This window comes from Platalea leucorodia, assembly GCF_965183815.1.
Source record: "Platalea leucorodia genome assembly, chromosome: 20".
In the NCBI taxonomy this organism is placed as follows: Eukaryota; Metazoa; Chordata; class Aves; order Pelecaniformes; family Threskiornithidae; genus Platalea; species Platalea leucorodia.
The window spans coordinates 2,248,877-2,270,255 of NC_138842.1; the positions used below are offsets into that span (position 1 = coordinate 2,248,877).

General features: G+C 42.9%; 1 protein-coding gene across 1 annotated transcript in view; it reads right to left on the minus strand.

Moving 5' to 3' along the window:
- The window catches only part of ARHGAP32 (Rho GTPase activating protein 32), a 168,188-nt gene that overhangs the window by 87,589 nt on the left and 59,220 nt on the right, over positions 1-21,379 (minus strand). Inside the window, exon 6 of the mRNA XM_082330885.1 lies at positions 10,198-10,284. Coding sequence (XP_082187011.1) covers positions 10,198-10,284 — 87 coding nt within the window. The remainder of the gene's footprint in view (positions 1-10,197; positions 10,285-21,379) is intronic.

Sequence of the window (21,379 nt, forward strand, 5' to 3'; positions counted from 1 at the left end):
ATTATAGATAAAACTCAAGGAGAGAGGGTAAAAGGGTGAAACGTTATTTAGAAAGCACAAGAAACAGAAGCGGCTTTGGAGAAGTTTTCTTAGCAGAGCTGGAGCTGTAGCCAAAATGGAAAAATAGCTGCTTTTTTGGCAGCTGCATGCATCAGTTTTAAGAAGAAACACTGAAAAGCGGTGCCAAGACCCAGGAGATGAAACATTTAAGACAGGCCATCTTTAATATCTAATATCCCTAATGGGGTCCTTTAAAAAGGTAAACGACAAAGTCTGAAATAAATACAGTATTTTAAAACCACAGATCAGTTAAAAAAAATGCATCATTAGAAAAACAGAAAGTCAGTTCCTTTTTATCTGTCAAAGCCTGAGCCCTTGATTGCAAACTTGCTCTACAGTCTCTAGCAATATCGGTTTGCAATTTCGCTTAATGCCTACAGCCCACAGCCTGTCTGCACATCGGCAGCTTTTGAAGTCTGGAGGCTCTCAGCCCCTGCCAAGGGAGCGGGGAACTCGGGAATTGACAGCAGGTCTACGACGAACCGATTCCGAGCGGTTTCACGCTTCAGGTGTAAATCTTGCTCAACGAGCGCTGGGTGTTGGCTGAACTAGGGTCGGTTTGCCACGGGTTACACAACCCATGGTGACAAGAAACACCGGCTTGATGGTTGGTAGCAAACTTGGGGCACAAACCTGCTCTGTAACTCCAGGAAAGCCCTAACGAATACAAAGATTTAAGGAACAAGCTCAATCATGTTTTCCCTGAGAATTCCGTCACCAGTTCCTCTAAAACAAAACTTATTTTTAATTTAACGTACAGTCAGTTATGAATCCGCAGTTGGGCAAAGCACCTCTAGTTACTGAAGACGACAATGGCACTTAACACTTCAGTGTTTTTATTACCAAAAGCAACTCAATTACAAATTTTCTTTAAAATTTAACTTTAGAGAGAGAACTTTTTTAGAGATTAACTAAACACGGTGCACTCAGCGTAACTCGTAGGACATAACTTTTGAAAACTGGCCAAACTGAGAGTTTTGCCACTTTCTTCAGTGACAGAAAACATTTGCTACAAACAATGAAAATGACGTGTCTTTGATTTACTGCTAAAGCATCTTTACACACGTGCTATGTATTTTGATGTGGTTTCTGTGCCTTGAGAGTGCCTTTTTTTTAATATTCTTTACTAACCTGTTTGTCCTATGTTTTATGCCCAATGAATCTGTTGTTTGGAAGGGTAGATGCTCTTCCAAGGCCTACGAACTTTATCTACATCCAAGTCGTCCAGGTTTGAGGCATGATAACGGTGCACCTTGTCTTCCTCCTGATGCTGGCTTAGCCAGCTAACATTACTTGTTGATCAAAGTAACTTTGCAGCCTGCAGAGGATGATACTGGACGAAACTGCTGTGGACCATCTGTCCCAAAGGGCTGTCAGCTTTCCCAAGTAAACAGGCACTGTAATATTGCTATTACAAATGTATGTGTGTTAAACTTCTCTATAAGGAATAAACATCAAGGCAGCTAAGAAAAACAGGAACATCCACCACAATCCTCCTTATTTTGGATTTGAACCAAGCTCAGCTCTTGGAGAAGTTTTAAAACAAGCAAGATTGTAGACAAACTGCTCCTCTGCAACGCATTTACACTTGCTTAGTTATGGGGCAGGATTCAATGTCTCTTCAGAATAAAGCCAACTGTCCTCTTCAATTTGTGGCCGGGCCCAGCCTTGTCTACAAAGCACCACATAACAATCCCAAGCCCTGCCAAAATGCATCACTTACAGAAAGAAACCATAATCGCTATCCTGTCCTCTTAGATTTCAACAGTGATTTTCACTTTTGCTCCAGAGCTAAGTAGAATACAATTTGGATACAAGAAGATTGATCTCTCTAATTCAGAGCTTGCTTTCTGAAGGCAAAATGCTGAAAGGACATGACATTAACAAACTACGATAAAATTGTAAAAGCTTCTGTTGCTTGAAAAAACTTCCATGGCAGCACACTGATGTGATACTGCATTTTATTCTGAGAAATAATTTTCCCTCTTGCTCATCATCCCTTCCTAGACCAGGGCTACCCTGACCATTCGCTTCAGCTGGCAGGTTTCCATCGCAGAGCAACATCTGAGGAGCACACGAAGGCGGCTGTTGCCATGTATCACTCACCATTCCCTTTCACAAATAACTGCACAGCAGCTCAGGCCAACGCAAGGCTGATGAACTGGTAGGCTGCTATCTGGTGATCATTTTCAGATACTCTCTTTCCCCAGGAAAAAAAACACCCTCAAATAAATTCACCAGACCATTTCTTTACTGGAGTTTAGAGTTGAAGCCATTACCAGAGAGCAGAGCAAGCCTCTCTCTCTGGTACACCGAAGGGACGGCTTGAAATGCACCTAAATTTGCACCTGCTGAAGGAATGTGCTTTAGCATAAGCAGTCCCATGACAGCATTTCTCTCCGCAGTGTGACTCAATAAATAAATCATTCAATTCAAAACCCGTGCACAGCTAGAACCCTGTTATTGCGTCTCAAGCATCCAGAGTCAAGAACAAGAAAGGACCATGCTGACCCTGTTTTCCTCCACAATACATATTTAAATAGAGAAAAAATCAGAGCACCGTGAATGGAGAAATTAAATACCAGAGTTTAAGAATCACAGTCATTTTTCATCTCTTGTTACCAGTGGATAGATTTACACACACGAGTCCTGAATCTGCTCTGTGCCTGGGAATGGAGTGAAGGACAAGCCCCATCAGCTGGGCAATGAAACCCCGCAGCCCCGATGACACATGGATGCCGCCGTAGCCCGGTGCAACGCTGCTCCTGGGTTCATTACATCCTCCTGTGCAGCACAGGAGAGAAGAGCTAACATCTGTATTTCCATTCCATAGTCCCAAAGAGCACAAATATACGGCAAATGGCCAAAGCAAGCAAATGGCACAACTCTTGGAAGTCTCCTTGCTGGTGGATCTCCTAGATCCCAACGCAGGCATCTTGCCGACTGCCTGACTGTACGCTTCAGAATAAAAGGCAGCAAAGACAACAGGACAAAAATCCTCTTTACCTCCAAACTGCCACTTCCATTGTCACACGTCTAAACTGCTCGTGTCAACTAACGATCTCAGAGCTACATACAAATCCCACGATGAACAGAGGGTATGGTGCAATATGCTGTTAAAAAAGGAAAAGGACACAGCACACCACAGCGTTAACCCTGTTTGATGTTCAGTGCTGCCCTACCCAGATCACTGTTCTGCAGCAAAACTCCAAAACCAGTCATACCCTTGTCCTTAATAATTATTATCCTAATTAATGAATGAATTTATCCTTTAGTATTATCATAACAGCTACAGAGTAATAGATGTTAATTATGCAGTTCTTTAAGGCTTCTAATGCAATTCAATACCTTCTCTCTTCCCTGCAGATGCTAGTTTACTTTCAAAAAGCCTGGAACAGACCCAAGTTTTTCAAAGACACTACACCTTGGCAGCGCTTTGGCATCGCCTGAGCTTTGAACACAGCCCAACAGCACTTTTCAGGCTGCTTGCCAGCATCATACATTCTTTATTAATCCACATTACTATTGTCACTTCATTTTTATTTATCGCTGTTGAGAGCAGAAGGCATGTAGTATATGACCTAAGATCAACCATTCAAGCACAGAACATCAAGTGATGGATTAGCATTGTGGAAACAAGGATTTTAGTCGCTTTCTTTTGACTAACATAAAACAGCCCTCCTCACCCGAGAAATGCTTAGGACAGAGGTTTCAACATTCGTGAACATCTGGAAGGATAGGCTAAAAATACTCAATCCATAAAGGCCTACGGTCAGGTTTTAAGAAGTTTTGGGGGACTTAGAAATAAATACCCAGTATCACAACAGGGATTTTCGAACACTGGCAAACACGTGAGGTACCTAACTCTCGTGGGCAAACTTGTGGGTGGAAGTTACATTTCTCGAGGCATTTTGTTGCAGTTGTCTTCAGGCAAGCGGTACCAAATGTCAGAAAAGAAGTTCAGAAAACAAGCTAGGGGGGAAAGACCATGATGGTGACTGGCGTTTTAATGCATTTTAAACCAGAGAAACTTTCCTGAGCTCTTCTGAGCAGATAAAGCTTTAGGACGTACTCAGGGTCCCTATACGCAGTTTGTACAAAGCAGCTATCGCCATGAAATCAGAGCGTAGCCTTGCAGTTCAGTGCACGTTCATTTTACACCTGCTTCAGTTTAGCTGCACCACCACTGAAGTATTCCACCAGCCACGGGGTGGATTTGGTTCTCATCCTTGGTAGGACTCGTCCAGCAGCGACACGGACACTAGGCCTCGGGTGGAAGAGGGGGCTGAGAACGCACGGGTAGGGGCAGGAGACTGCAGCCAGACTGCAATAGGCATAATGGGAAACTTCACCTGAATTTACTCTTCAATAAAAGGGCACAGTAACTGCTTTTGTTTAGCAGAATCTTCTTTAAACAAGAAAGGCAGAAAATGCTATATTAAGAAAGGAGAGGCAGGTTAACACACGTTCTGAAAACACCTTTTGCATTGGGTAGGATCCAGCTTGGATGCTCCAAATACATATTTCCCCTTAACAAATATGAGACCAGCTTTTCTCTCTCTTTTTTTTTTATATGTATATAAAACAAGTATATATGTGTGTGTTAGAATTTGTCCCTTAGAGTCATCTGTTTAAAGAACTGTAGCTTTTCACAGGAGGAATGTTAGCAGCACTTACTCAGTAACTGTTCTCTAGGTGTTTGAGCTTCAATCACGCAAGACAAAACTATTTATATGTTAAAGAACAAGCCTTTAAGACAAAAAACAATCATACAAAAGGTTTTCGAATGTTTGACTCAAAAATCCTACTGCAAGCAATTTGTGGTTTTTAGCATGGACTATCACATGCAGACAGAACCAGCAAACCATACTTTAGACGTTAGTAGTCTGAGTAAGACATTTGCTTCTGTGAAAATATATTCCACTCTCCTCTCCCCACAAACCACCCAGGATGGGGAGTCCTGTCTGTTCTTCCTACTTGGATCCCATTTTTTCCTGGCATTCTCACTGCTGCCCTTGAAGCACTTATTATTGCAACCACGCTTCCAGCCATGGAACGCTGGATGGGGTTGCCTTCAGAGTTTTGCAAATGCTGTTCTTCAAACAGAAGATACCGAACTTGAATCTCCTGCAAGGCAGAGCTGGGAGATACAAGTGGCATAGATTTGCGTAAATGCCTTCATCTAGTACATCAGAGACCTTATTCTATCAATCAAAATGAACACAGCACAGACAGGCAATGGTTGCCTTGAACAAAAAACAGGAACAGGGCGAAGTACTGTGCATCCTGCACAACAAAGCCACGTGGCTCAGCTTACTGCCAGCGTGGAGTCTGCAAATGCGAGCAGAAAAATGGAGAAAACTCATGCTTGGACCACGAGAGCTTCCTGCTTCGAGAACAGCCTTAGAAATGTACCTCAGTTGCAGCAGAAAGAGGCTTCCTTTGCAGGACGTTGGCATTATCCCACGAAAAGCAGAAAACAGAGAAGGTAGTGTGGCTCCGTCCTGAGATCGCAACAGTCAGTCTGTGTTTAAGGGTCTATCATGAGATCTAGTCCTAAGATTTTTTCAGAACATCACTCATGCTTGCATGGTCTGACATTTCTGGTTTCTACTGCCTGTCATTTCTGTTTCAACAATCTACCTGTGATGATGAAAATGAACAATAAAAAACACAAGAGGTGGCTAGACTTTAAGGTCTCCCTTTGAACTTGAACATTTTTACAACTGGTCTCTTGTTCTCTCCTTGCCATTCAAAATTTCACAAAAAAATGATGTTTGTAGTGTAGAAATACCGCAAATCTCACGTTGTAATTAGTATTGCATGTTTTTTCTTTTTCTTTCATTTTTCAAAATAAAAGCTTAGCTTAGCTATTCTTACGTTATAATACTGAAATAAATATGCAGGCAGTTGTCACACAAACAAATCCAAAAACATTAAAAAGGCAGATTTTCAGCCTGCTTTACAACGCAACAAAACATGCTGGATGGATTAGCCTATTTCAACCTTTTTTGCAGGCTCTTACTTTTGTTGATTTATTCTCGACACGCAGAGTAACCCCTTTTAAACGTGTTGCAGACCTTGTAAATTCTTTGCTTATCCCCGTGGAACTTAGCAAGGATTGCAAACACTGTCAACGGACCTTCGCAGCCTACAGGTACAGCACAAACTCATGAAGGTCTCAGACATTCCCTGTGGTCCTTTAAGGACCACACTTATTGTTCAGGCTTGCAGTCACTGCCTACGGAGTTCAGAGGTTCCCAGGTACAGTCCTCATGCCACCCCTCCCAGGATTTTATCCTTCTCTGTTTCCTACACAAAAAGCAGTCTCTAACGCTCTTTAGAGATATTTTCCTCCCTGGCCAAAATGCTTGTGGCATACTGTCTGCTCTGGGAAAGTGCAAACTCAAAGCATTATTCCTTTTCCCAAAAACCTTCCCTCAGATTTCAAGCATTTGTAGATTGTTCTAAAAAGTCTCCTTTCCCTTCAGTCATCCATCCATCCATCCCTTCTTTTAGCACAGAAAGGGATTTTGTTTACATTTATTTTAATAACAGCAATCATTCAACAGCAGTAACCGTACCTCTCCTGAAAGCAATCTTCTAGAAATGAAAGTTAAACAGTGCAATCTTACTTGGAAAAAAGGAAAATCCACCTACATTGCTCTAAAAAAACAAACCAAACCAAACCCCCCTATCATCAGCTCTTTCCAATAAGATTTAAAACCCTACCTTTCTCATTTGCTAGTTTTCATGTTTAAATTTGTTCAAAGAAATCAGAAGAAGAATCCTATCTTTCCACTTTTCAGAAACACTTGGAACAGCTCTCTATATATTCCCACTTCTTCTTAAGAGCTAATAAACTGGATTAATTTTTTGAGGTCTCTAAGTAGAAGAAAAGCTGAATAGAGACTTTAAAAAAACCCCTCTGAACCTCACATAAAGCTTGTATTTCACAAGCTGACTTGCAGCAGCAATGTGCCACAAATACAACTCCAAAAAATTTTTTTTCAAACCTTATCTGGGAAGGTTTTGCAAAATAGGCATCAAACAATAATTCTCTTTACACCACTACAATTACACTTACAGATGGGAAAGAGCGGGATAGAATTTCCTTAGTGTAAATGCTGAACTGTAGTCTGCCAAACACAACTGAGCTGGATGTTTTAAAAGTCTAGTGTTCCAAAGCTTTGGTTTTGTTGTCTGCTACAGGGTGAAATGACAAAATAAATGTCTTTTTATGGACCACACAACACACAGATTGTATCTGCACAGTCCAAACTGGGCAAGGCACAGCAGTATAATGCATTCAACCCCAAAGCTAGGGTTTTTAGCTTATTTCTCTAAGATCTGTAATCTGAAATTGCCAGGATGGCCAAATGCCCTTGCTGTTCCTCATGCTACCTGTTTTTGCAACAAATCACAAATAGCTTAAAGCTTTTCAATTTATATGGGTTTAGCCTTAATTATCAGACCTCGTTTTTTCTGCGTCCATCTGAGAAATCAAGGAGATTTTTGCAAGCTGCTGCAGTAGGCTGAACACCAGCGCTAGCAGCATATCCAAAAGGCGAGCAAAGTGAAATTTGTCTTACAGGCTTTTTTTCTCCCTTCTTCAATATTTTGGCCCAATACAGATGCGTCCTGCCAAAATCTCTCCCCACTGTGCTATCATTCCATGAGCTATTTCACACCTCCCATTCAATTCTAACATGGAGCCAAACCCATCCAGACACTGCTGGTATCCAACGCGTGACAGAATGGAATCTTTCCCTGGACATTAGGAGAGGCCATGGGATGTCAGGGGTGAAGTATCTCCACGGTAGAAATGATGCTCAGCTGTGCAGCTCCTTCCATGCCTTTCCGTTCATTGAATCCAGATGCCACAAGTTTCTCAGCTTTGTAAGTATCTGAGAGACAGGGACAGAGACTAACACGCGAGAGGTGAATCACAGACTTGGGGTGGGGAGCAGTTCTAGCTAGTCAGAAAGATTACTTTAAAAAAAAAAAGAAAAAGAAAAAAGGAAAAGGTGACTGGTTCTATGCTCATCCTTTGAAGTGATGAGGCCAACTCCCAGTGCTTTCGTTTTAGTTTAGTAACACTGAAAAAGAAGGTAACAGAACTCCTCAGCAGTTGGGCGTGATTCACAGCCTCCGGATCTATCGGACAGCAGCTCAGTTAAGCCCTGCTGTAGCATCTTCCTTAGCCAAGGCACGGAATTCACCACATTGTCCCCACACAAATCGAATCTCTGCACTGTATTCTCAGAAACATCCCTGCAAAGCATCTGAGAGTCTGACAGAAGCGTCAGACAGGCTGCTGGACAGCTGGGCTCACGTCCATCAGTGCACCATCCATGCCTTGCACGCTATGCACTGGCCATTGGCTACTCCTGGGGCTTGCTCCTGCAGGAACATATTCTACAGGGTTTAAGGACACGGTTATACCTGAAGGCGTCCTGTTAATCTTTAGAGATGTCAGTAAGGTAGGTAGAAAGATCAGAAGTGGTATGCTTCAGGGTTAGAGAAAAAACCATTCTATAAAATATTGGCATTTCTATGGGCCCACCTGAACCGGTCAGGAAAGAACACAAGGTTCATCTCTGCATTAAGCACTGCGAATGCAGTCCCAAACGTGAGGACTCAAAACGTATCGAAATTCCAATTTCCTTAACTCCCCTGAAAAAATCTCACTCTCAGCCACTGTACTGCACTTGGCTGCGACAAAGATATGTGTCCACCAGTAAATTTTGCAGTGCTGCTTGTTAGCTTGGATTGCTTGTCTGAAAAGTGATTATTTTGTATGACACTGGCTAGAGCTGAGTTAAACAGTACTAGCAAAATGCCCAAAACCAGGCAATTTTGAGAGATTGTTCACTTTCAGCCTCTCTCCCCTCTCCCAAGAGCGCTATTTATATATACATGTCTATACACATTGTGCATGTGTGTACTTGCACCATAAGAGCTGACAAGAGGGGAATTACTCCGTGTGTTTCTATCACGCTAACTACGCTGCTGTAGCTCAGCTTGTGCCAAGCTCCACCTTCAAAACGGAGCGGGATGCTTTGCCCCCCAGCTCTCTCTGAACACACTACACCAGCGTGCACACGGAGTGAGGGCAGACGAGCAAGTACACTGCGAATTCACAACCTGTCTCTGTGTGTACTGATGCCACTACGCTGGTGCAATCCGGCAGCAAATGCTTCCCTACCCCACACAACTCAAATGTAGGCAACACGGGTGTGCCTATTCCATACACTTCCTTTTAGCACCTGAGAAATGTCAGCAGAATCACATAAAGGGCTTTCAAAAGAGAGACAGACACCACAGTGATTCCCATTAATGTTCAGCATAAATGGATAAGATGGACGCTCAAGAAGCGCCAAGATGAATCATGAAAAGAACTGCTATGTTAAGACCAGAAAAATGACCAAACACAGGCATTAACTCTCAAGTGAATTTGTCAACACAATATGTCTCCTACAAACAACAATTTCATTCAAGATATTAAAATATGATAACCTGTTACGTAGCATTTTACAAAGTCACTATCTACGTATTAGCAGACGGGGAATCTGTGGTACAAAGCGGCAGATTTATCTGCCCAAAGCATTCTGATACCACAGTAGCAGAGGCAGTGAAAGAATTTCATACCAGATGTCTGGAGACATAACTGGGAACAGATCAAGAATCCCCATCTCCTGGCTGCCAGCAGCACGCCTCGATCAACAAAAATACTGGCCGGCATTCTCCCTCACGTACTTCCTCTGTTTATGTATCTGGTGCGTCCGTGTGTCAATGTACACTCCCCCCACAACTGACAAACGTACGTACGCCCAGCCTAGGCATACGCGCTTGTGTCTCTAGGCTAATCGCTGTGCAGCTCTGCACAAACCGTAGCGAGGATTATTTGCTTAACAGACTCCTTTTTCTCCCCTCGATGCTCCTTTTCTCTTCTTAAAATTAGCTGGTCACAGTACCACAGAGAGCATCCTTTTGAGGACTGAGCTAGTGAAGAAGTGGAAAAAACCACACATGCTGCAGAAAAGTGTCACATCAACATATTACGAGGCTGCGTTGCCAAACATAATGCAACGCAGTCTGCAAAACGAGGTGGGGGCAGAAAAACACGGCATTTACCTGACAAGAGATCTGTACAAGGTAGACCAGTTCCTTGGATTCACAGCCGTTTCTCGTTACTTCATTCTGTTCCTCCGGGAGCGAAAGCTACACCAAGGGAGGGGGTGGAGAAAACAGGGAGAGAGAAAGACCAGGTCAGTGAGCAGGGATAAGCCAGGCATGTAATAACGCACAAAGCACAACATTCGCATCAACTTGCTCCAAGACATGCTGAGTATCAGGGAATCAGGGAAGCGCTTGTCTGTCTGGAGTTGTCAGAGAGAAAATACTCAGCATTCATGTCTTACACACAGCCTTGAATGCCATTGGATTTTGGCATCTCACCTGACAGTTTGAAAATAAAAATATGGTTCAAAAATAAAACAATCTTAGGAAGGCAAGGGGATTAAACCTCTAGCTTAGAAGGCTGCAAAATTAATTGTTCACTGAAAATATCTCTCTAAATATTCATGTATCAGAGAACAGTGATTCCTCTCCCCCTGCAATTTTATTCATTTTTTATTTTATATGTTCAGGCAGACATTAGATAATAAAACATACCTCCTAATTTCAGTGTTGTCAAGCAATTTACCACAACAGAGAGCTTTATGGCACCATTCATCACATACAGAGTCATTAAATACAACATCAGGACGTGATTTTTTTCAGAGCAGCGAGGAGAGGTTTAACCATGTCATTCCTGTACAGGTACCCAGCGCCTTGGCTAGTCCTGCTGCTAGTCCTGCCACTCCCCTGAGTCCTGATATCCTACACTTAAAATGGCTTACTTTTAATGATCTTCTCTGAAAACAGAAATTACAAAGTGATCGTAAGCAAATTAAGACTGTTTACAAAGCAAATTAAAAAAGGAAATACCTTGCAAAAAGTTGTTTTATAAAAGAAAAAGAGATCCTTATCCAGTGCAGAGGCCCAGGAATAGGAAACCATGAAATACTGCCTTAAACACGGAACAGGACGAGGTATCTCAGCCTCTCTGCGCACGCACAGCCATCATTGCTACCTTTACTCCTTGCACGATGGACATTAAATTGTACAGTGAAAGCACTGCTGTACTTGCCAGAAGAGTTATTCGCTTTCTTTCTTAAGCAGAAATGATGCCAGCTTAAAAATAGAAGCACTGAAGAAGAGTCCAGGACTTTTTACACAAAGGTCTTTTGGAACAACGCTTTCTTTCTTGGAAAATGCGTGCATAAAAATGTTAAGTCTGTTCAAAAAACGTAATTAGCTAAGACCAAAAAAAACCAACAACAAATGAAAGCAGAAATGAACACAAGTCTGAAGAGAAAAATCACAAATTGCCAAATTTTAATGAATGTAAGCAAGAGAAAATCAGAACCAGGTGATTAGAGGCATGTACCTCCTGAGAAGGAGGGAGATGTAAGGCAAAGTTCTCTTACATATACATGACCACCGATACCCAGAGTGAATTTAACCTTGCATGTTGCCAGTATCTCTCTCCTCTTTGGAAGGATGCTGCAGAGCACGCAAATTCAGCGCTCCTCCCTCACCAGGCCTAACTTCCTGAATACCACTTTCTTTTCTGATGGTTGTATACATGATTGCAGATAATTAAAAAGATTGTTGGACCAAAGAAAGTCTTTGGATTGCCATAATTTATTGTATTTTTACAACACTACATGTATCTAGAAGAAGAGAGAGCATGTGTGCAAATGCTCGCCACTCCCTCGTGCTGGTTATGCAAATAAAACTTTCTCCTGCTTTGTGGCAGTCCTTTTTGGCAAGCAAATGCCAATTTTCCATCAAAGGATTTGTATCGGAAATCAAGTTTGCACCTTCAGTCTTCACTGTTGCCTAACAGCGTAGAGCAGTTGAAAAAAAGCGGTACCTAGCTGGGGACATCTAAGAGCCTTTTGCTGAGGCTGCTCTTCACATTAAACTTCAAGGACATATAAAGTCTCAAAACACTGTGCAAGCTCTTGAAGATGAAATCCACCCAGTGCCACCTCCATTTGGATACTACCTTTGCTCCCTCATAAATCACCTCTCCAGAAAACCCATGGAACGTCTCCCACGGCCGCTGTCGCAGCTCCTCCTGCACCGCTTTCGCAGCGCGCTCTCTTTTTCGCCTTTCGGACAGCCTCTCGTTCCACCTATAAATTCTCCCTTCAAAGCGAGCTTTCTCCTATAAAGCTTTCCACTGAGAACTTTAAAGGTTTTTACGCATGCTCACATCCTCATAAGGCTGGTGTGCAATACAGTCCCAGAGATAAATCTTTCTAAGTGCTGTGGAGGACCTTTCACATGGTGAGCTGAATTCCACTAAAAAAATGGCATTCCAGGAGGAGGCAATTTTAAAGATTTTTAAGAATGACTTTTCTGTGTGTGTAACAGGGTGTAGCCTGCTGCCATTAATGTGATTAAATACCACCATTATTTATTTCTGTATTTCATGTCCGTCCCTCCGTCCCCCCCCCTGATTTTATCATCATTCTTTGCTATTAAATTTCACTTTTGAAGTGCTACTAAGTTTTGAAAATAACAGTCAAAGAAAAACAAAAGAACAAAGCATGCAGTAAAGGAAAGCTAATACATAGCTGGAGATATTTTCCACGGCTGTCAGGTAACAAGGAACTCCAGTTCAATTAAACGTGGGTTTCCTACTCAGGGAGAAAAGTTTCCATCCTTTAATCGTCCCTATGCTTATTTAGGGTACATACACCTGCTCTATCAACCCACAGTGACATTTCAGGCCTTGCCTTGCCTCCCTGAAGTATATCAGTGCTAAAGGACATCAGTGCAGGCTCCACCTCACTCCAGTTACCTGAAAAGCCAGCAGCCAGGCAATGAAAATGCCAACATACAAATGCAGCAGCTCCCAAAACATATTCAAGGCCTGATTCTGTGCAACACAACGCGGGGCAGAAAAAGGTATGGGTCAAGTTAAGACAAAGGGTGAATTGCATCACCTTTCCTCTTCCAGATACTGTAATTTACACCAGTTTGGACTTAAGTCAAGCCAAGTCTGTACACGAACTCTCCAGGAATAGCAAGTGAATCACCCGTAGGCGTGAGGTCCATGTGTGTATACGACTAAGTTACAGCAAACTTTTCATTTGAGAGAGCATACCTACCAGAGGATTAACCTACTGATTTATATTCATCAACTTTATACCCACATAGCTAGTTTCCATGTCACTGCTCCCGGTTGCCCACATTTAGACAAACTCACTGTAGTGAGAAGTGACATTTTAAATCCATTGTACTGCCCTACATGCATGCAACTGTCTTGTTTCAGAGTAAGGTTGTAAAGCTAACCGAGCGACTGTTCCTCCTCCTGCAGCCCGCCTCGTGCCTACTGAGAGGCAGAGAGAGCAGAACTGTATGCACAGGGAAATCTACTGGTTTTATCCCGTAACGTAACTGTCCTCGCAGCAAAATACCCTGGAAGATGAATATTCGCTTACGCTGCCTGTTCCCCATGCAGCAAAATTTTTGTTGTGCTCTGTTAATGCATTAAATGCTTTTCCGAAAATCGTGGATGTCATGATGTTTAAAAGCCTTTCCTCCTGCGGCATCCCTTATAAACAAAACATCCTAGAAAGTACAGGTGCACCTGGGCCCCATTTGAAATCCAGGGAGCACAAAGCAAAGGCCTCTCTTGACCTTAGTGGACTCTGAATGTGACTCACAGGCAGAATTTGGTTGACTCCAAATTGGGAACTTGATTTTCATCTTCTTAAAGGACAGACCAAAGACAGCAGGGTCTCAAGGATACCCCTGTGAGAGTGTCAGTGTGTATCATCTGAGAGAGCTGAAATGATCTGTAAATAGCATTTATGGTAACTGATCAAAGTGTTGAACAGCATACTTTACATAGATGGCTTGATATATAATCTGAAATGTTCATTTTTCACATTCAAAATGGCTGTCAAACTTCCTGAACCTGAAAAACAATTATGATGCATTAGGTTCTGTTAGGTTCATTTATTATTGGGATACGTATGCTTAGCTAGCACAAGTAGATATGACTGACTTCATAAATTAGGTTTACGGTACCCTACTCTTTTCAGTGGCAACGTTTCATGACACACAAAGAAAGCCTTAAAGACGGTCTTACGAACACCTCACACTTTAACAGGTGTATGGATAACGCAGACTGCTGTAAACCTTATGTCAAGGTATCATTCAAAATTGTCTTCACGCAGCTAGAGACAAGTTTGTGAGCCTCCGCTCTGCCTTTCTGCGCACACCCACAAAGGACTGAGGAGCATTAGATCCTGGAGCAGGCGGGCAATTCTGCATCTACCTGCAAACCCACACCGTGTCGCTTTGCGCGGCTGACTAGCGAGAGCTGTGGTTCCTAACACAATGACGTGCCAAACGACGGGTAACGATAATAAACCAAATAGCAGCGAAGATTCCCAAGAGCAGGCGGCCAGCTGAAGAAGCAATCAGGATCTCGCAGTGTCTCTTAACAGTTTCACCTCTGTAACCTGAAAGCCAAAATTAAGCTACATGCCTGGTTCGTATACAATTTTGCCAAAAAGAGCGGGGTTTGCTAGCCGAGACTTTATTGACGGTATATACAGGCAGGACGAGCTTAAAAATACTTCTAGTTCATGTGGTCTTCCCACTGCCTGAGAAAAAGCAGCTCATCTCTAGTAAGCCAGCCAGCAGATAAAGACAGTGATTACAGGAGTCTCCTGCAGAGGACAATTTATTGGTTATTGCTCTTGTACAGACAAACAGCGACAAAGTAAATGGGGGGGGTAAGTTTACCTCTGAATGTGCTGAATTCTGTGTGAATTCAGAAGTCTTATTCAAAAGCTCGGTAGTTTTACAGAGCACAATTCTGTGCGTGCGCATTTATCTTCCAGAACAGGGGTTAACGAGAAGAAAACAAACGCTCTCCTCGCTCGTCTCCAAAGTGGCTTTGGAAGCTCCCTTCTGCTCTCCCTCCAAGAATAATCCTCGCATCAAACTCGGGCCGATCTGTGCTCGGAGCAAAGCAGCAGGTGTTTTAAAGACTCATTGGTTTGTCTGGAGCTCCACAATTTCAAGCCTACCGTGAACCTGTCTGCAAGGCGCGTGGGACCCGCCACGTTCCCCGCACGGAGATCCCAAAAGCAAGGGCTAGCAACTGCGGAGAGGACTTTAATTAGAGCAGAGGCAGCTTTTAAGTGGCCCTGTTTCACGAGCGTGTTTCGCTTGTCAGTGTCACCACAGGCAGAAAAACAATGAAAAATATGACTCTTGAGATTCATGCATTTTTATGCTATATATGCTCCTCTTATAAACTACTAAAATTTTAAAAAAATCATTTCAAGGAAAAGCACGATGTAAATCTGTTGCCAAGACTAGGATTGTTGGCTATTAAACCAAAGTGCCAAATCCTCGCCAGGTAAGAGCTGGCTTTGCTTTGCAAGGTCAGTGGGGCTGTGTCTGCTCCTCCCAGCCGTGCCTCTGACTCCCAGATGTCGAAGTAAGCTCATTTAGATAGCTTTGGCTTTAATTTCCTTGTTTCCCTTGTTTGCCAAGTGATGTTAACTCCATCAACCAGCTCTCCTGAAAAAAGGGTAATTTGTGCAAAGCTCGCCAAGCATACATTTGATTTGTCTATGAAACTCATTTATATCAACTTCTGCTTCATAAAGGCGCGAACGCTTGCTCTTGATCTCGCTCGCACGCACGTATCTCAACAAGTGAGTAACACGGGGCCGTTGGCAGAGAGCCGGCACGCAGAACAGCACATACTTAAAGAAAAGGTTACAAGAGCTTTGGCAAATCTATCCTATGCGTTTGATAGCTAACGCTGTGAACCTGCCTTGCTTCCAATGACATAACTCATTTTGCATGGTGTTGTTATCTAAAGCTTAAAATCTTGCGGCTAAAAAAATTCAAAAATTAAAACAAAAAATAAGAACAAAACAAAATAAAATAAACCCAAATCCCACTCCCTTAATGGAATAGAGTTATGGTTAGAATTGTGGAAGGCATTAAGTAATTAGATGATAATTAATTAGAGAATTAAAATTATGGGCTAGAAAAACATGCTTGATTCCTTCTCCCTCCAAATCTTCTCCCTATCTGTTTCCAGGTAGAAGGAGCAGAATCATTCCTCCCAAACTCCAAACCTGCCGGCACCACTATGCATTACTGTATTTGCGCACTGGTGAGTGGCTCCTGCAAAAAGTTTTAGCGTGACTGTGAGTACATAACTGACACAATGCTAAGCCGCAGGGAGCAATTCCTAGCTATTCCAGGAAAATGTAGGCACAATGACATATATCCATTACCAAGCCTGAGCCATCAGATGCATTTCTGGCATCTCATACCAAGGTGCTGGCAGAACCGTGCCTGTCCCTGACCCTCAACAGCAGGTACATCTACTGAGGCGTTCCTCAACACGCAGTCCTGCCCGTGACTTGGTTTGGTCTGCGTACCTGAAGTGCAATACGTGCCTTATCGCCATAAAACCTGCTGTGAAGCACCGGACAAATTGCACCTACCTGCGCATACTGTCGTGCAAACGCACGTTCTCATCACGTGAAAAATGCATTTCATGGCCATTCAAAGTAATTAAGTATACAAAATGAATATAGCTGCTCTCTACAGATTAAGAGGAACTGCAATACTTCATAATATTAAAATTATGTAAGTTTGCTGTAAAGTATAAGCAACGTAAGCCTCCTTAGCAGACCCGCCCCTTTCGCTTTCTGCCGCAACCTGTCCATCTGTGACCCCACGCAACCGACCGGCAGCGTCCCGGGCAGGAGGAGATTCGAGCTCCCCAGCACGGAAGGATGAGACGGGGCGGATGGCAATGAATCAGCCCCACGGGCAAGCATAAACTTCAGCAGGTTTCATCTCAAACATAGCACACATCTGTAGAAATCTCGAGGAGAGAAGAGATGGCAAGAATGCTGAAGAAGTGTCTTTCGCCAGGAGTTTTAAGTCAGTGGAAAGGCTGATGCTTTTCCTGGCAGAGGATGTGTCATTGTTCCAAGGAAACCTGGTAATCTTTTTACGTTTTTCCGAGATGGAATTTAAGGTTAACTCCCTGGCGAACGCAGCCAGACGCATGCAACTGAAATTTCTGCCACTCATACGCGGCCATAGCAAAAGCTCATTAAGTTTCCAAACCACTGTTAAATCTGATAATTTTTTCTGACAGAATTAGGAATGGACTTTTTTTTTTCTTTCTAAAGCACCACACTTCTAATGTTTCCTTGATGCCTGTCCTTTCGCTAATTTACGATGTTTGTGCAATCTAGCAAATCAGATGAGGGAAAAACCACAGGACAAATGCTACCTTTATGCATCACTCTGGAATGTATGCATTGGGTGAAAAGTATGTCTGATGGTCAAGAGCAAGAAATATGAGGCTAATTTTCCTCTGAAGTATTTCTCTGCTTTATTAAAAAAAAAAAACAAAAAAACCTCTAGGGCCCAAATATGCTTGGGACAGATGCTGAAGAAATTAAAAGCCTTAACACTGATCAAACTCAGAGATGCAGACTCATTATAAGAAAAAGCTTTTATTACCTCTCAGCTCCAGTCCCTAATAGACAATACTTTCCCTATCTCCTAAATTACCCTGGTGATTCAAGCACCACTTCATCTTCATCTAGCTGAGTCCATTACTTACATCAGTTTGTCTTGTAATGGGGCACCTTCAAGACCTGTCTTCTGATATATTTGAAACTATTATTTTATTATATTTGACATTTTAGGTTGGCGAATCTTTTTAAGCAGGGAAAAATTTTCTAATTACTCTGACAGCATAAATTTATTTATCTGGCCTTTTTTTCTTCTCTCCAGACCTATCTTGCTAAATGTACTAATTATACTCCCACATAGTTTCCCATCTTCTCCTGCTTTCTCCTTTTTGTACTGAACTGTGGCTTCAGAGCAGGAAAAGAACATTTCCGACAGAGTGGCTTCTTTACCCAAGCACAAATATCCTGAAGGAATGATGAAAGTAAAGACAAGAAAGAAATGTTTAAAGAATACTTCTATATCTGAAACTCCATTTCTTCACCGCTATTTGAAATCATCCCTTTGAAAGCTCGAAAGAGTATCCAAGAGCAGCACAAAATAAAAATAAACCCAAAATTCAAACAGAGCTCCGTAAGACAGAAAAGAAAACGCATCTCCTGTAATGCCACACAAATTACTACTCCAAGCTAACCGCAGTGTGACAACACCACTCGCTGCGCGTCTGAACTGCACGGCGGACGGTCTCTTGTACCTTATCTCCAGACGATCAGTCAAACACCGCGGGCCTGCCGCACTCAGCTGTAATCAGCGCCAGGGCGAAAGGCACGCAAGCAAAGCTCTCCCAGGGCGCCCGAATTTTCATGTCAGTTTTGTAAAGCACGTACGATACGCCTGCGTAGAAGCATCGCGTAGATTAGTTCTGGCCACAGAAGTTTGCTAGTATTGGCATTGAGGTTCACTGCATAGTTCAACTTTGTACTTGGATGCTGCAGCTAAACTCAAATGCACCTCTGCAGCAAAACGACAAAACGTTGCCATGATGATACCCTGGTTTTCCCTCATGGATTGAGCAGAGTACAACAGAAAACATCACGGGAACATGTAAGGAGGATACTAGCGATAGAGGTGAAATTCAACGCTGGCTTAAATTCTCTTCCTAGCAGACACAAGTTCACATCAAACCACAGGTGTACTCAGAAGGCTGGATTTACGCAAGTACGAGCACCAAGTAAATTTAAAAGGTGGTGGGATGTGTATTTTGCCTGTAGCTACTTTCAGAAGTATTTTAAGCCTGCAAATCACATGAGACAATTTTTTCCAATGGAAGCATGATTATTCAGCAGTCAGCATCCCTTCAACTGAGCTTCACCTTCAAGACTAATAAATCCTACCATCATTTATAAATATGCACAGCTAGAGAAAAGGGCAGATACTAACTCCACAGCAGGATCCTTGAGGTGCTTTAATCACACTGGGTGCAATAATAGTTCCATATGTGCCTTACATGCACGGGATCAGGTCTCCCTTGGGTTATTTTGTTATTTTGTTTTTGATATAAGCTTCCAATGAGGTCATGCACGCACGCTGCGCATCTCGGTACTTCTGAGAGCGGCTAGAACAGCTGTGACACTCCTTGAGTTCCTTCGCAAATCAAAACTATTGCGGAGGGTAACTTTAAAGACAGAGGAGAGTACGCTGGGCTCCCATGCTGACTAGAACACGTGAAAAACACAGCTCCTGTGGCGCGACTAGCTGCTGCAACTTTTTAAATACACATCCACCTGAACTCTCTCGCAGGGACCTGGCAAGTGGCATCACTTTAGGATGGCAGAAAAGAGGGGCATCTTGTGAGATTTAATTACTCCTGGATTTGGCATCTGATTTAGAGGTGGATTCCCGAATGCAATGCTGGACACAAAGGTTACTAAGGCTGCTGCCCACAGGTTTGTGCCAGTGGCGTGCCTTAGAGCAGGCCACTGCCCCTGCTCAGGCAAAGCAGAGGGACACCCCCATAGACAGAAAAATACACGGCACCTACCTGCAAGCAGCAGCCAGCTTCACACTGAAATTCAACAACAGCTTTTAGCACTGACTAAAGTTATCAGCATCGGTCTGACGGGTGTTGATTTCCATTACATTAGCTGAGAACGATGATTTTGTTTTCTTGGTGATGAATACCAACACGTTGCTCGCTAGGTGCTTGTGTATACACAGGTCCACAAGCATCCCCTTGTCAGGAAGGATTCGCATAGCTGCAACAATACACGGTACTGGGGATGGGATGCTCAATTACAGGCCAGGAAAGACTCCACTGCAAATACAGCAGCTTCAGACTTGGTATTTTCAAGCTTACCATAGTGACCAGTGCAAGACAGTTCCACTCTAAGTACTAAAGGTGGTCAATTAGACAAACGGGAAAAGATAAGGCACGTTAAGGAATATTAATCAACTAAGCCAGCAATATAAAATGAACGTGAAACCAGGCAAAACACTTGCCCGGTGCCACATTCCTGTTGCACGCAGCAAGAGGAGATGGAAGGTAATTCCTGGTCACTTCTACCCTTTCCAGTCTCACATGCAGTGCTGGAGACGTGGATCCTCCCGACGGCACGCTCTCCATGCTAGACTGCTATCGTAACACTGCTCTCAGACATAAACCACAGCGGGATCTAGTTCGTGCCTCTCTGAAGATGAAATCAGGAGTAAACTGGACAGAATTTGACTCTTACTGCAGTCAGAAATGCACGACTTGGAAAGATCTCACTTTCAATCCCTAATTCCAGGTCGAGCTGCCAACGCAGGCAGCTCATGTATATGCTGCTGGAGTTTGTTTGTTTTAATTCTTAAGCCAAGTAATATTTGATGCCTAAGCTTGTTGAGACATAAAAATCTCAGAGAGTTGTTATCAGAGATACTTTCCCCAGATTTTCCTGTATTAAGTCGCAAATGTTTTCTCATGTGGTCTCACCCTTTTATTTCCTCTAAATGTGTAAGAAGGTCAATCTTCATAAGCAATGAAATATTCATAAAAACTTCTTAGATGCAGCCATTAGGGACTCCATTAGGCAAAAACAACTTCTTAGGGTCTGAAAACAGAATGTTTTCATTACGTTAAAGTACCTGATGTTATTAAAAACAAACTAACGAACACCCCCTCCGCGCGGCTGCGTGCAGAGCAGTGCCTGGGGCCCTTGATGGCTGGCAAAGGGGACACACCATCCTGGAACGCTCCATACACTGAATTTGTCACCTGTGGGTTTTTCTGCTTGGAATTTAGTGGGTTTGTCTTTTGCCTTTAAAGCTCTATATGAACTGACCGTTAAGAAAATTCCTCACTCCAGGCATTCCAGGCTACAGAAATAACGGCCATCAGAGAAACTAAACCCAATACATTATTAGAGAGAGAACTTTTTACATTAAAGCCACTAGGCTGAAAACCGCTTTCCACCTTAGCTGGGTGAAATCTGGATTTTTCTGTCTCCTTCGTATGAAGCAGAATCTATCTCACTTGTAATGAAATTTGGGAAGACGTGGGAGAAATACAGAACTACTACCAGATTTGCTTCACAGATTTCTTTCCTGCATGGTTTTCTGCTTCCATGATGACCTCATTTTCTTCTCCTTTTCTCATGGGGGAAACTACTTCCAATCCTGGGGTTTCAGGAGACAACAATGAAACACGACACTAAGCAGTGGCTCTCAAATGTTTGCCGTGGACTCA